The sequence below is a fragment of the Myxine glutinosa genome, chromosome 7 (assembly GCF_964187855.1).
Source record: "Myxine glutinosa chromosome 7, kmMyxGlut1.1, whole genome shotgun sequence".
Classification (NCBI taxonomy): Eukaryota; Metazoa; Chordata; class Myxini; order Myxiniformes; family Myxinidae; genus Myxine; species Myxine glutinosa.
The window spans coordinates 26076896-26093058 of record NC_136267.1 but is presented as its reverse complement, the minus strand read 5'-3'; the positions used below and the strand labels follow the sequence as shown (position 1 = coordinate 26093058).

At 50.7% G+C, this 16163-nt stretch overlaps 1 protein-coding gene across 1 annotated transcript in view; it reads right to left on the bottom strand.

Moving 5' to 3' along the window:
- The window catches only part of NCAPG2 (non-SMC condensin II complex subunit G2), a 275080-nt gene that overhangs the window by 2976 nt on the left and 255941 nt on the right, over positions 1-16163 (bottom strand). Inside the window, exon 27 of the mRNA XM_068121956.2 lies at positions 12260-12350. Within this exon, the coding sequence (XP_067978057.2) occupies positions 12260-12350 (91 nt within the window). The remainder of the gene's footprint in view (positions 1-12259; positions 12351-16163) is intronic.

Sequence of the window (16163 nt, the reverse complement as noted above, 5' to 3'; positions counted from 1 at the left end):
AGAGGTTGGGCGTGTTACAGGGACGAATCGATTCGATTTTGATGAAAATTTGAATATGGATTCGAATACGAGAATTATTAATTTTTTAAGTGATTCTTCACCATTGAGAGATCGGGCGAAAAGTGATATATAGCATTGTGGTGGACACGAAAGCCCACTGGCGTGGTGACATCATTCCGCGCACCAAGTGGGCGGCGGCCACGCCCGAGGGGTAGGCGTGGCCTCAGGATATACACCGGGCACGCAGCCCGGAGCGCACCAGTGCTACAGTGACCACTTTGAATAAAGAACATTAAACTTACCGCGTTGTCCGCTTCCTCCTTGGTAGCAAGTCTCGCGCGTAGCACCACGTGCTTCATTGGTGACCTCCGACATTCGAGTCAGCCGTCGCTGACTACCCGAAACTGCCGCAACAATGGCTACCAACGCGGTCTCCATCAAGCTCCCCGAATTCTGGGAGTCACAAGCCGAAGTTTGGTTCCTGCAGGCGGAAGCCCAGTTCCGACTTCGAGGCATCACGGTGGATGAGACCATGTACTGCCACGTGGTCGCCGCCCTCGGGCCCGGCACGGCCACCCGCGTCGTATCGGTCCTAAGGGATCCACCTGCCGACGGCAAGTACGAGGCGGTCAAGCGTCTTCTCCTCGCCACGTTCGGCCTTACGGTGGACGCACGGGCCGATCGCCTCTTGGACCTCCCCGAGATCGGGGACACGCGACCGTCGGTCCGTATGGACCATATGCTGGCGCTCATGGGCGACGAAACCCCGAATGCTCTATTCCGGGCGTTATTTCGACGCCAGCTGCCAGCACGAGTCCGCCTCGCTTTGGCTGGTTCCGCGTTAACAGAACCTCATGCGCTCGCTGCCGAGGCCGACAAATACTACGTGGCTTTGGACACGCAGGCGAGTCTTGGCGCGGTTGCCGCTCCCGAGGCTTTCCCCGACGCACCGCACCTCGTGTCTGCCGCCACGCCCCGACCACCACCGCCACCGCGAAGAAAACCGCGGCCTCCGACGCCGCAGCTGCCCGCCTGGTGTTTCTTCCACGCCAAGTTCGGCCACGAGGCTCGGCAGTGTCAGCCGCTGTGCTCATTCGGCAGGTCGGGAAACGGGTGAGCCGGTGCTCGGTGGAAACGGTGAGCGTCGGCAATTCCAACAGCCTTCTGTACATAACGGACACCTTGTCCGGGCGCCGTTACCTGTGCGATACGGGAGCGCAGGTGAGTGTCGTTCCTGCCGGTACATCCGACAAGCACACCGCGGGCCGAGGTCCCGTGCTGCTTGCGGCCAATGGTACGTCTATACGCACGTACGGAAAACGCTGTCTCTCCCTGCGGTTCGGAGGTCAGGTTTTCCGTTGGTCGTTCGTTACGGCCGACGTGCCCATGGCACTGCTCAGCGCGGACTTCTTATGTGCGAATGGATTACTGGTCGATGTAAAGCGCAGAAGGCTTGTCCAGGCTGAGACGTTCAGCTCGCTCGCGTGTGCGCTGCCCGGCTCGTTGAGCAGCTCACAGAGCGGCTCACCGAGCGGCTTGCTGAGCGGTTCCGTTCCGGCCAGGTTCATCTGTACGCTTCCGGCAGCGGACGAATTCGCCCGCCTCCTCGCGGGTTTCCCGGCCCTCACGCGGCCGACCTTCTCGGCGGGGACCGTCAAGCACGGGGTGGAACACCACATCCCCACCGCCGGGCCACTGGTCTACGCCCGGGCACGCCGCCTCGAGCCGACGAAGCTCGCCGTAGCTAAAGCGGCTTTCGCTATGCTGGAGCGGCTCGGCATCGTGCGGCGCTCCGACAGCGCATGGGCGTCCCCGCTCCACATCGTGCCCAAGCCCGGCGGGGGATGGCGACCGTGCGGGGACTACCGGCGCCTCAACGACGCCACCACCCACGACTGCTACCCCGTCCCCCACATTCAGGACTTTTCCGCCCGCTTGGCGAATATGTCCTTCTTTTCAAAGGTGGACCTGGTACGCGGCTACCATCAGGTCCCTGTCAGGCCGGAGGACATCCCGAAGACGGCTGTCATCACGCCATTCGGGCTTTTCGAATTTCTTCGGATGCCCTTCGGTTTGAAAAATGCGGCTCAGGCGTTCCAGCGCCTCATAGACAGCATCTTGCGCGGCTTGGATTTTTTGCACGTATACCTGGACGACATCCTCGTCACCAGCGCGTCCCGCGAAGAGCACCTTCACCATCTCCGCACGCTCTTCGAACGTCTGGGCCAGCACGGCCTGATCGTGAACCCCGACAAGTGCCGGTTCGGTGTCGCTGAAATCGACTTTTTGGGGCACCGCGTCACCAGGCACGGGGCCGTCCCCCTACCGGCCAAGGTGGAGGCGGTGAAGGGGTTTCCGTGCCCCCGCACGATCAAGGGGCTCCAGGAGTTCCTGGGCATGGTAAACTTTTACCACCGGTTCCTGCCCCGCATCGCCCAGCTCCTGCGCCCCTTGCACGAGGCCCTCCGGGGGAAGCCGGGCAAAGGTGACGTTACCTGGACCGAGCAGATGGACGCGGCGTTCTCGGGCGCGAAGCTCGCCTTGGCCAACGCCACCATGCTCGCGCACCTGGCGCTCGATGCACCGATCGCCCTCACCTCCGACGCCTCGGACGACGCGGTGGGCGCGGTGTACGAGCAATGGGTGCATGGAGCTTGGCAACCGCTGGCGTTCTTCAGCCGGCAGCTTCGCCCGCCCGAACGTCGTTACAGCACCTTCGACCGCGAGTTGCTTGGGCTTCACCTGGCGGTCAGGCACTTCTGCCATCTGCTCGAGGGCCGTGCGTTCACGGCCTTCGTCGACCACAAGCCGCTGGTTTTCGCGATGGGCAAGGTCGCCGAGCCGTGGTCGGCCCGGCAACAGCGTCACCTCGCGGCCGTGTCGGAGTACACGACAGACATCCGGCACGTCGCGGGAAAAGACAACCCAGTGGCCGATTGCCTTTCCCGGGCCGTCGCCCACGCAGTCCACCTTGGCATCGACTATGCCCGGATGGCAGCGGACCAGGCCGCCGACCCCGGGGTCCAGGCCCTGCGGACTACCGTCATGGGCCTCCGCGTCACCGAGGTGCCCTTCGACGGCGCGGGCACGGCCCTGGTTTGCGAAGTCTCCCTCGGGCGGCCTCGCCCCATCGTGCCCGCAGGCTGGCAGCGCCAGGTTTTTGACGCCATCCACGGCCTGCCTGTCCCACCCGGGCACGAGGGCCTCCCAGGGGTTGGTCGCCGACAAGTTTGTCTGGCATGGCCTCCGGAAGGCCGTCCGCGGCTGGACCAGGACGTGCCTCGCGTGCCAGCGCGCAAAGGTGCACCGACACACCCAGGCCCCCTTGGCCCCATTTACGGTGCCGGAACGTCGGTTCGACCACGTTCATGTGGACCTGGTGGGTCCCCTGCCCCCCTCGCAGGGTTTCACCCATGTCCTCCCCATGGTGGACAGCACCACCCGGTGGCCGGAGGCCGTGCCTTTGGCGGCGACGACGGCGGCAGACATCGCGCAGGCGTTCATCGCCACCTGGGTCGCCCGGTTCGGCGCCCCCTCGGACATCTCGTCCGACCGCGGCCCCCAGTTCACCTCGGAGCTCTGGGCTGCGGTCGCGCGGGGGCTTGGGGTCCAGCTGCACCGAACCACGGCCTACCACCCCCAGGCCAACGGCCTGTGCGAGCGATTCCACCGCTCGTTGAAGGCCGCGCTCCGGGCCACCCTCCGCGACGGCGGCTGGGTCGACAGGCTCCCCTGGGTCCTGCTGGGCCCCCGGACGGCGCCCAAGGAGGACCTGCGCGCATCCGCGGCGGAGTTGGTCTTTGGACAACCGCTGCGGGTGCCGGGCGAGTTCCTCCCCGACCCCACGGCACCTTGGTCCGCGGCGCAGGAGCGTTCTGCGCTGCAGGAGACCGCCCGGAGGTTCGCCCCGGTGCCGACGGCGCACCACGGGCACCCTCCTACACACGTCGCCCCGGAGCTTCGCACCGCGGAGTACGTCTTCGTCTGGCACGACGCCCACCGGACACCACTGCGGCCCCCGTACGACGGGCCTTTCCGCGTGCTGGAGACCGGGGTGAAACATTTCACCCTGGACATCGGCGGCACTCCTGACCGGGTCTCCATAGACCGCCTCAAGCCGGCCCACCTCGACGTGGACCACCCACCGCCGGTGGCTCGGCCCCCGCGTCGTGGCCGCCCCCCTGCGGGCGGACCCCCGGCACCGCCCAGCACCGCAGGCACGCCGCCCCCCGGTCCGGCACCCATCCTGGGTACAGCCGGGGGCATCCCACCTGGCATCCCTGCACCCCGGACGCCGCCGGTCGCCAGAGGGCGCTTCGGCCGGGTCATCTGTTTGCCCCGCAAACTGGCCCTCCAGGTGCGCGGGAATTCTGGGGGGGCGCGTGTGGCAGACACGAAAGCCCACTAGCGTGGTGACATCATTCCGCGCACCAAGTGGGCGGCGGCCACGCCCGAGGGGTAGGCGTGGCCTCAGGATATACACCGGGCGCGCAGCCCGGAGCGCGCCAGTGCTTCAGTAACCTCTTTGAATAAAGAACATTAAACTTACCGTGTTGTCCGCTTCCTCCTTAGTAGCAAGTCTCGCGCGTAGCACCGCGTGCTTCAGCATGATATTTAAAAAAGTTATGGACGAGTTATGACTAAACTTGGTGGACGAGTTGGTTCGGTGACAAGAACAAGCCAATTCGATTTTGGTTCAGGTACGAATCCAGATCCGGCCGATCAGTGGGATACAAAACATAAACTGTTCAGCCTGGCGGAGGTATGCGCTCTACCTAGTGACGTTCTAGTTGCTACGACTATAATCAAGTCTTCTTGATGTTTTACTCAGGACCTAACAACCCAATCTTTATCGGGTGACCCAACTTGTAAAGACATGTGATCAAGCACACGCATACTTTACATATCAGAAGTTTAGATGCAAATACAATTTTATGGAGGGAATCAAAATATTAAACACGACATTAATTTTACCTCTTTTAATATCACATTCAGGAATAAATCCATAGATTTTTGCTGAATATTCAAACACTTTCAATAAATTGAAACTGAAAATGTTATTTTGCCATAATCGCAACATTTGGTCTCAAAAGATCGCAATAAAAACGAAGCAAAAACCGGTTTGTATCCCCTGATGAGATCAATATTGCACATTGCGAGTGCAATTTAAAATTCAACTGCTTTATGAAAACGACATCTATTTCGTTTTGCCATTGAAGTTACATATGCTTCCACACCCTCATTGTTGTGATGTTAATTGTTAATCCTATGATGGATGCTGTGAAGAGAAACAGGTTGAGATGGTTTGGTCATGTGTTGAGGAAGGATGAAAGTGACTGGTTGAGAAGAGTGATGGAAATGAATGTCGAAGGAAGTAGAGGACGGGGAAGACCGAGAAAGACTTGGCTAAAGATGGTGGAAGAATAAATGTGGGCAAGGGGGTTAACAAGGGGAGATACAGAAAATAGGGCAAAATGGAGAAGATTGTCATGGGGACCGCAAGGCTAACCCCTGCTCTTGCAGGGAAAATGGCCTTAAAATGCCTGTTGTTGTATGCTTCCACACCCTCACTTTTACCAACCCACTAACAGCCGGATGTATCACGTTAGAAATGGACCTTGAGCATCCGTGTCTCCACACCACGCAAGTTGTGTGGGAACGAGGGGCAACAGACAACAAAGGGTCTTTGAAAATGGGGCATGTAGGATGACTGGGAGAAGCAGCCAGGTGGAAAAAGAAAAAAAAACACAGCGTTGTAAGTCCTGAGATCGTGCTTCAGCAGGGGAAATGAAGTGAGGTGAAGGAGAGGGAGATGGCCGTAGGAGGCAGAAGAGCATGGGAGCGGATGTATGAAGTAGGGCGCGAGGCACTTCACAGTTTGGTTTTTAAAAAAGGGTGAAGGATGGTATCTTTCATCCTTAATGAGGAAGATCAATGAGATCGTATTTGAGAATGCATGTGTAATGTTTAGAGTGAAGGAGTGGGTTTTGAAGGAGGCTAGGCTAATGTTCAGCAGGAGGCAGAGGGAGAACCAAGAATTGAGAAAGGATCTGAGGGACTTGAGCAGGATATGGAAGGAGAGATGAATGGGCTTGGAGTGTGGAGGATGTGAGAATGAAGTCATGAAACAAAAAAAGGACAGAAAGTAGGAGCGAAAAAAGTACAAAGAAAAGAAGGTTTAGATTTATGAAGGATCTGTTGGATGAGCCTAGATCTGACACACTGAAAGTATAAAAGGAAGGGTTGGAAGTTGGAACGTCAAATGTATGTTGCTTACACAGATGTAAGGAGGGATTAAGTGGTGGAGGATATGGAAGGCTTGGTGAGACCGACAGAGCTTGGTGTTCCATTTGATTTGGCAGAGCTGAAAATGTCTGAGATTGAGGCAGTTTTGAGGAGGAAGGCACAGGCTGCATCACTCCTGGACCAAGTGAGGTACCATATAAAGTGTTAAAGAGTTGTGGAGACATCATGTGGTATTTAGGGAAGGCGTTGAAGGTGGTGTGGAGGCGTGGAGTGGTACCCATTCAATGGAGTCAGGTGGGAGGAGTATGCATTCCGAAGGAGGAGTCTGTCTGTGACAATCGGGCAGTTTAGACCAATAGCATCGCTAGATGTAGATGGTAAGATATTGATGTGGTATATTTATTGCTCGGCTATCTGTCTTCATTAGTAAGAATGGTTTCGTGGATGGTTGTTCAGAAGGCAGGAGCACCGGGTTCACCAGGATGCATGGAGCACTCAGCAATGGTGTGGCAAGTATTGCAGAAGGTGAAGATGCAAATGAAGGAGACGTTACGGTGGTATGGCTGCACTTGGAGAGTGTATATAGTTCAGTGCTGCATGCCCTGATCAGATATGACATGGAACTAGTTTAGGTGTGGGAAGATTTAGGAATTTTCTGATAGCACATTATAATCAGTTTTGGATTTGGTTTGCGATAGTTTGCGACAGTTCTAGAAAACAGAATGACAAAGGGTGGGGATGGGGATTCCTTTGGGGTGGGCCATCTTCCCCATCTTGTTTGTTTTGGTTATGGAGTTGCTGATGCATGTTGCAAGTGGATATGGGAAAGAAGTGGAGCTAGGCCCTGGTCAGAGAACATTTGTACATTTCCCAACTGCTTAATAACAACGGCGATGCTTCCTGGTTGTAATTGGTGGCCAAAAGTTTGGTTTCTCCCAAATCAAAAGATTGGTGGAATCTCCCACGATGAAGCTGATTGTGAGGGCCTTTCACTCACTCACCGCAGGCAGGTTGGTGGTCTTTCTGTCTTCTACCGACTCCTATCCGGTCTTGCTAACCCAGCTCTATCTGTGCTCTGTCCCCCAAATATTCCTACAGGTCACACAAGATCTGTCAGCAACCCTCTTAAGGTTAAACTGCCAAAATCAAGACTCTCTGCTCACCTTCACTCCTTCATTCCTCTTTTCTCCCGCCTCTGGAACAAACTCCCTCACTCTCTTCAATCCCACTCCTCCCTCCAGGTCTTTAAAACAGCTGTTCACCACCATCTCTTATCTTCCCCCATCCAAAACCTTGATGTTTTCTACCCCCATTAATTCACCCCCAGATACACTTATTTGAAATTCCGACTTCCTTCCTCGAAGTCCTAGCAGTGTCCAAAACAACAACAACAACAGGCATTTTAAGGCCATTTTCCCTGCTAGAGCGGGGGTTAACCTTGCGGTCCCCATGACAATCTTCTCCATTTTTGCCCTATTTTCTGCATCTCTCCTTGTTAACCCCCTTGCCCGCATTTCTTCTTCCACCATCTTTAGCCAAGTCTTTCTCGGTCTTCCTGGTCCTCTACTTCCTTCTACATTCATTTCCATCACTCTTCTCAACCAGTCACTTTCATCCTTCCTCAACACATGACCAAACCATCTCAAACTGTTCCTCTTCACAGCATCCATCACAGGCTCTATTCCCATCATCTTTCGCAATTCATCCTTTGTCTTCCTCTCTCTCAACGATACTCCACACATCCACCGAACGATTCGCATTTCCATCCTTTCCAGCCTTCATTGCTGCTCTACGTTCATTACCCATGTCTCACTCCCATAAATCATAACACTTCTCACACATGCAGCATACACCTTTCCCTTCAGCTTCAATGACACTCCCCTCCTCGTCAGCACGCCACTCAGTTCCCGAAACTTCTTCCATGCATATCTCACTCGAGCAACCGTTGCGGAGTCTGATTCACCTTCTCCATTCGGAATGTCTCCTCGGTAACAAAATGTTTTCACACCTTCCAGCTTCACGCCATCTCCAAGATCCAACTCAACATTTCCTCCATCTGCAGCTCCCTCTGTGCACACCTTAGCTGCCACACTGGTTAATGACCCTCTCAAACCACTACATTTTTGATGAACCCACTCATCACACATTGTACATTGAATGGAATTCACTCTGACACCCTTCCTGCACACAGCACATGGCCACTTCCCAGTTCTTTCCACCTCACCACATGCTTTACCACTTGCCATCACCTTCGTCTTTCCTATATTCACCTTCAGACCTTTTGTCTCCATACATTCCTTCCACTTGTTCATCTTCTCCTTCAGTCCATCCATACTTTCTGCAATCAACACCAGATCATCTGCATACAACAACTCCCACGGTAAACCCTCCTTTACGTTCTGAGCCAGCACCTCCATCACAGCTACAAATAGTAGTGGACTTAGTACCGACCCCTGATGCACTCCCACCTTCACCTCAAACTCACCACTGTTCCCGTCCTTCGTCCTTACAGCTGTGCGCGCTCTTTTGTACATTGCCATCACTACTCTGATCAACCATTCCTCCACTCCTAACTTCCTCAATGCCCATGTCACTACTTCACGTGGAACCCTATCGAATGCTTTCTCCAGATCAACAAACCCAAGAAACAACTTCTTCCTCTTCTCCATATACTTCTCCTGCAACTGCCTCACAATAAAAAGCGGGTCTGTCGTTCCTCTTCCTGGCATAAATCCAAACTGCATTTCGACAATCTTCACTTTCTTCCTTATCCTCCTCTCCAACACCCTTTCCAATACCTTCATTCCAGGCTCCAATAACTTTATCGCTCGATACGAGCCACAGTCCAGAGGGTCACCTTTCCCCTTGTATAGAGGGACGAGGTTACTCAGTTCCCAATCCACTGGAATGCGGCCTTCTTTCACCACCAGATTGCAGATCTCTGTCATTCTCTTCACACCCCAATTTCTCGCTGCCTTCAACATATCTCCCACAACTCCCGTCGGCCCTACCGCTTTTCTACTCTTCATTGCTTTTATCACTTCCTCAACTTCCTTCTCGGTTATCTTCTCTGCCAGTCCTAAAACCGGGTTACTCTCTATGTTGCCATCCCATTCATTCTCTGCATTCAACAGTATTTCCATATATCTCTTCCATCTTCCTTTAATTCCATCTGGATCCACAACGATTTGTCCCACTTCATCCTTCAAGCAACTCACCCCCATCACATCACACCTCTCTTTCGCTATCTGCTTTGCAATCCTGAATACCGCTCTCTTTATCTCTTCCGAATCCAAGCGTTCTCCGAACATTTTCCTACATGCCTCCTGTGCCTTTGCTACCTCTTTCTTTGCAGCCTTATTGGCTGCCTTATAACTTTCATGCTCTGCCTTTTCTGCCCCCATACCCTTCGCCTTCTGCCACTCCTTGAACTTCTTCCTCTTCTCGTCAATCTTCTTTCCAACTTCATCACCCCACCACCATGTTTCCGAGTGCTTTTGGTCCTTTTGGTCCTTTTGTCCATCCACATACCTTACCAACGGCTCCCAACAGACTATCTTTCATTGACACCCAACCACTTTCAAGTTCAACCATATCATCCTCTGCCATATTCAGCCTCTCTTTTAATGCCTCCCTCACTGTCACCTCTTTCAACCTCCACACCTTCATTCTCGGTTGGTACTTCACCCGCCGAGCTCTCCTCGCACCTTTCACCCTTATGTCGCAGACAACCAAGTGGTGCTGTGAAACAGCCTCCTCCCCCGGGATCACCTTTGTGTCTCGGAGGTGCCCCCTATCTCGCCTACGCACCAGCAGGTAGTCAACAGTTGTCGTCGACCCACCTGCCGTGTATGTAACAAGCTTATTATCCTCTTTCTGGAACTGAGTATTACAAATCAACAAATCAGCTCCATCAGCAAACTCTAAAATCCTTTCACCTTCTCCATTTCTCACACCATATTCGTAACCCCCATGAACTCCCTCAAAACCGGCCATACTCCTTCCCACATGTCCATTTAGGTCTCCTCCTACCACAACAACTTCCTCATCTTTCACGTTTTCCATCAGCTTCTCTATCGCACACCAGAACTTGTCCTTCTCTTCATCGCTCCGACCAACCTGCGGAGCATATCCCGAGATGATGTTCACCAAGAGCTTTCCAATCATCATTTTCACCAGTGTCCACCTAGCAGTGTGCATGTGTTTTATACCTCTCCCACCCTCCCCCCCCTACCCATGCCTCCTCCCCCCAAGCCCTCTCCCTCCGACAGATCTCCAGCTGTCCCTGTTTTATACCTCCCCCACCCTCCCCCCACTACCCATGCCTCCTCCCCCCAAGCCCTCTCCCTCCCACAGATCTCCCGATGTCCCTGTTCTCTGCTGTTGTACTTGTGTACTTCCAGCTCTCTCCCCATCTTGTCTCCCGCTCCCTTTATTGTATGTTTTCTGTGTCCGTTTTTTTTGCGTGTGTGATTAATGTTATCTCTTACACGAGCCTCGATCTTGTATACAAAATAAGAAGAATGTGTCCAATGTGTCCATGTGGCAAAAGAAGAAAAAAACACAATGTGTCCATGTGGCAAAAGAAGAAAAAAACACAATGTGTCCATGTGGCAGAAGGCACTCGTGGGTTCCAAATACAATCTGGCCTCACCAATCACAGTTGGTGGTGCACCACTAGCCAGCGTGTATGTATATGTACTGTGTATGTCCTTTTGAGGCCTAAGACTCTCAGATGGCAATTTGATAAGGCACCACATAGAAGTTTAGCGAAGCTATGGGCTTATGGAATAGCTGGTGGAGTAGCTTTAACTGGATTGAAATCTGGCTTAATGATAAGAAGCAAAGAGTGGCTGTGAGTGCTTAGAATGCGGGCAAGTGCTAAAGAAGCTTGACCGTGGTCAGTCATGTCGTGATGTGGTGCTCAAGTATGGTTGATGTGCATTTATGAACTTTGAATTTTTTGTTGATTTATTGATCAGATATTAGGCAGATGTATGTGTAATTTTATATTAATTACCCTCGCCTGAGGAGAGGGTATTGCATTTGAGCCTGTTTGTTTGTCCGCACAGAATAAATATGATTTTCTCTGCAACTGTTGGTCCGATTGACAGGAAATTTTCACCATAGGTGCAACTCCACCGGAACAAGTTTTTAATGATAATTATGACGTCATAGATCACGTGGTATGGGCGCCATCTTGTTCAAACCAAAAAACTTTGCACCTCTATATCTCCAAAAGTGCTGCATAGAAAAAATTGAGACATGGCTCATTGTAAAGAACTCTTCATGGGGAATAACATATGTTAATGATGATGTCATAGGTGCCTCCATTATGACATCATAATTCGACAAGTACAAAACTTCATCTGATCAAGAAGAAATTTATTGAGCATCATCTCGGGATAAATTGGTGGATAAAATAATAATTATGACATCATCGGTCACATGGTTCGGTCGCCATATTTGTTTTAACATAAAAGCCTTAAAAACCACTGAAAACACATCCTGGCGAGGGTCTGCAATCTCTGTTTGCTCTTTCTAGTTTATAAATGCAGTACCTTTGCGATTGAATTTGCATGTTGTCATTATTTATAATTATTTTTCCTGTTATGGAGGAGTCTGTCTGTCACCTCTCATGTGAGGACACTTTTGCTTCGATGCAATTGGGTGACTGTACAAATGTTTACACTTCATATTATAAAATGAAAAATAACTGTAAAATAAAAGTGCATTATATTGTAAAATAAAATCTTTTTTTATTAATGTTGTCTTATAAATTGAAAAAGCTATTGGTGAATCGTGGACTATTGTATCTTGTTCTTATAACTTTTTGAATGGTCCACATATCCGTTTGTTTCAATTCCTTCAACTACAGGTATAATCAATCGCATAATAATACATGGGTAAAACATTACACAAATGATAAAGTGTGCGAAAGCATTTTTACAACAACCAGTTTGCAAGGATACCTATATTAACTCGGTAGAGTGTGTGTTGTCGCAGAAGGTACCTCTCATAGCTGTCCGCGGGACACTCGCACTTCTCAAGCAGATTCTTTATTGTTTCAGCAAGACTAGAGAGGTCCAAGTGGTGTAGTTTAGCTGAAAACGAGGGACGGAGAAGGAAAATGAGAAAAATGAGAATGGATATAAAAAATAAACCTTGAGAGAAAAATTATCCTGGCGTTAGCACCAGCAAGGCAATCAATGCAAAAAAAAAACAAACAAAAACATTCTTAAGACAAGCTTCCATTTCTAATTACAAAGAAAGTAATTAATTTGCCATTGTAATTAGAGAGGGAAATGACTGCGAGGAGGAGCAAGTGGGAGGGAAGACAGGACAGCAAGGGAAGGAGGGAGTATGAGAACATGGAGAGCTGGAGCACGGAAAGAGCATGATCAGTGATGCACATATGCATGCATGCACGTACACACACGTACACACACTCACACACACGCACACACACACACTTCGGCGAGAGATCCACAATGAGCACTCGAGTGACGTTCATGAGTCTGGAGCTTGAGTGCCGCTTTGGGTGCTGTGAATGCGCTCAGGGCTCTCACAACAGCAACCACTGCAATAAAAACACTCAAGGCTCTCCTGGCTGCATCTTCGAGACCTCACTATCACTAGGTACAGCGCTTGGTGTGCTGCAAGACTCCTCCGAGTTCTTACGACTTCACCCACCGTAGCATTTTGCACACCATGAACGCCATCGGGGCTCCCCGTCATCGCTTGCAAGCCTGCTACACACCACCTCCAGGGAGTGGACAGGACAGCTTTGATGTTACGTTTACACCCACTCGGACACAGTCGTGAGTCAACTATAAAGTGGTTTGATACACTCTCTCAGACACCCAGGGTCGGGAGGGATTTGAAGGAGTAACTGACGTCATCACGCTCAATGATTCAGTGTGCAAAATGGATGAAGAGTAGTGTGTACCTTGGGATAAACCTTAGGTGGGATAAAACTCCCTGGCCTAATAAGTGCGTGCACCATCAGTTATGTCATTTCAGGTGTGATTAAGCTGTTTATGTAAAGCTTTGTCAAGAAATGATTTTTCAAGGCATAAGCTGCTGGTTAAGAGCAAAGAGAGGGTTAAACATTCTAAAGAGCATTATTAAAGGTCAAATAAAATCAACAGAGCTGGTCCAGTGTAAAGAAGGAAGTGTTTCATGACATACTCATCTCTATTTTGAGCGAAAGACCAGCAACAGCGGCAGCGAGGTACTTGAGCTGAGCCAACTGCTCTAAGGCATCGGGGGCCCAGGTTGTGGCAACTGCTTCTGTTTTTATTATTGTTACCTCCACCACCAAAGGTGGATGGAGGTGATGTTTTCACCCCTGTCTGTATGCCTGTCTGTCAGTTTGTAAACAAGATATCTCAAAACGTTGTGGACCGCTTCGGCCGAAATTTGGCAGAGAGGTAGTGTATGTGACAAGGACGAAATGATTAGATTTTGATGAAGATTCGGATTCGGCTACTATAATTTTTGCCCCCGTCGCACCGCAGAGCGAAAGCGGGACTATGGTTTTCCCCTCCGTCCGTGTGTGCGTGCGTAAGCGAAGGACCGAATTCTAATTTGGTGTGTGGGTGCAACCCACGTCAAAATCCAAGATGGCCACTGCCATGTATGTCTGACACCATGTATGTCTGAACCTTGTGAGCGGAATATCTTGAAAAATAAGCGAAGTACCAACTTCTAATCTGGTGTGTGGGTGTATCTAGGCATAAGGAAGAACGCTATTGAAAATTGGGTCGCCACGTCGAAATCCAAGATGGCCGCCTTGCGTCTTCCACTTTGTCAACTCATCACTTCAACGACAGGGGACCTCGGCATAACGCTTATTTAACGTAATACTTCACCAATGAGTGACAGGGCTAAAACCGATACATAGCAGGATATCTCAAAAAGTTACGGACGAATTTGGACGAAACTTGGTGGACAGGTTGGGTGTGGGACAAGGACGAATTGATTCGATTTTGGTGAAGATCTGAATATGGATTTGGATACAATTATTTAATTTTTAAGTAATTCTCGTAATTAAGTAATCTTTTAAGTAATTTTTAAGTAATCATGGGATCTCGCGAGATCTCGGAGACGGTGGGAGGGATTTTCGAAGCTCCACACGGTCTCCACGTTTTTCGAAGTTAAGTCTGTTCACAATTGTATTTTGTCGAAACTGTATTTATCTTTCGGTGTGTGAAGTTATTGTGTGCAACTTTGGTTGTTTCTCGGTGTTTATCTTTCATAAATTGATCGTCTGTTTGCCGTGTCGCGAGCAAGGCCTTTGCCGCGTCGCGAACGATTTGAAATCGAAGTTAAGTGATTGTTCCCATTTGTATTTTCGTTAAAACTGTATTTATTTATGGTGTTGTACGTATATTGTGCCCCGACGAAGATTTTTCGGTGCAAATCTTTCATACCTGTATTGAAAATCGTGTTAATTCGTGTCGTGTATTGAGGCCTTGTACAGTGTGCACTGTACAACCTTGAGGCTTTGTTTTTCTCTCAGCGGTCCGTCGTTTGTGATTCAATAACTTTCGTTCTCTGTATTCCCAGTCTTTTCACCCATAGCCTACTTCCTTGTGTAAATCTCAACTCCAAAAAAAAAAAAAAAAAAAAAAAAAAATTCCTTCTCTGTTCTCATTCGTTTATTCATTCTTATTCGTTCGTTCGTTCTTCGACCACGTGTTTCTCCCCCATTTCCCCAGATAGTTTTCACTCATTAACCTTCAATGTTTACACTTTCCCCTCAAGTTATGTATTCCGTCATATTTTATAACACCTTTTTCTTCTTCTTCTTTAAAAGGCTGCTTTCGACTTGCTCACCAAATCAATTCATCCCAAAAAAAATATCCATCTCCTATAGTGCCTTTTTTCTACATTCCCTAAACTCTCCTGCACTCCATCCTCCATCCAGCGTCCTTAAACGTATTTTTAACTCGAAGGTCACAAGAAACTCATTTTGCAATAAATGTTCGTTTCCCATAAATCGTACACTTTCAAAAATCCAATCTCACCCCTCCCCTCCAAATCTTCCCCATAACCCCTCCCCTCCAAATCTTCCCCATCACCCCTCCCCTCCAAATTTTCCCCATCACCCATCCCTTTCAAATCTCCCCCCTTGCCCCCTCCCTCCTAAACTACCCCCTCACCCCTCCCCGACAAGACGCCCCCTCGCCCGTCCCCTCCTAGACTCCTGCCTCACCCCTCCCCTCCAAATCTCCCCCATATCCCATCCCTTTCAAATCCCTCCCCTTGTCCCTTCCCTCCCAAACTCCCCCCTCACCCCTCCCCTTCAAATCTCCCCACCCTCATTGCTTCTCAATTTCCCCCCTCTCACTCCCCCTCCTCAAAGCGTCCTCCCCGCTTCTTCCCCCTTCAAACTCTCACCTCCATCTCCCCCAACCTTCTGCCTCGCTCTTCCCCCTCCTCAAATAACACCTCATTGTGGCTCACCCAATCACCATCAAACCTTTTGTCCGCCCCATCCTTCCCTTTCTCCGAGCTATTCTGAAATCTCTGACACACCTTCAACAGCTCTCCCTACCTCTTCCACCTCTTCCACATCTTACCCTACCCCTCCTCCCCCCTGTTCTGTATCTGATGCTCCCCCTTCCTCTTCATTAACGGTATGGACCTCAAACATCCGGGGCCTTCGTTCAAACTTAACTGATCTCTCCATACAGGTTGCTTCTGTCAAACCAGACGTGATCTGCTTAACAGAAACTTTCCTCCTTTATGATGTCTCTGATTCCATAGTATCTCTCCCGGGCTACTCCCTCCTCCGGTATGATAGACCTGAGCCTCGTCCTGGAGGCGGGGTTGCTATCTTTATCAAAAACTCTCTTCCTCACTCGCCCTGCACTGCACTCTCTCCACCTCACCCCCAGGAATACCTCTGG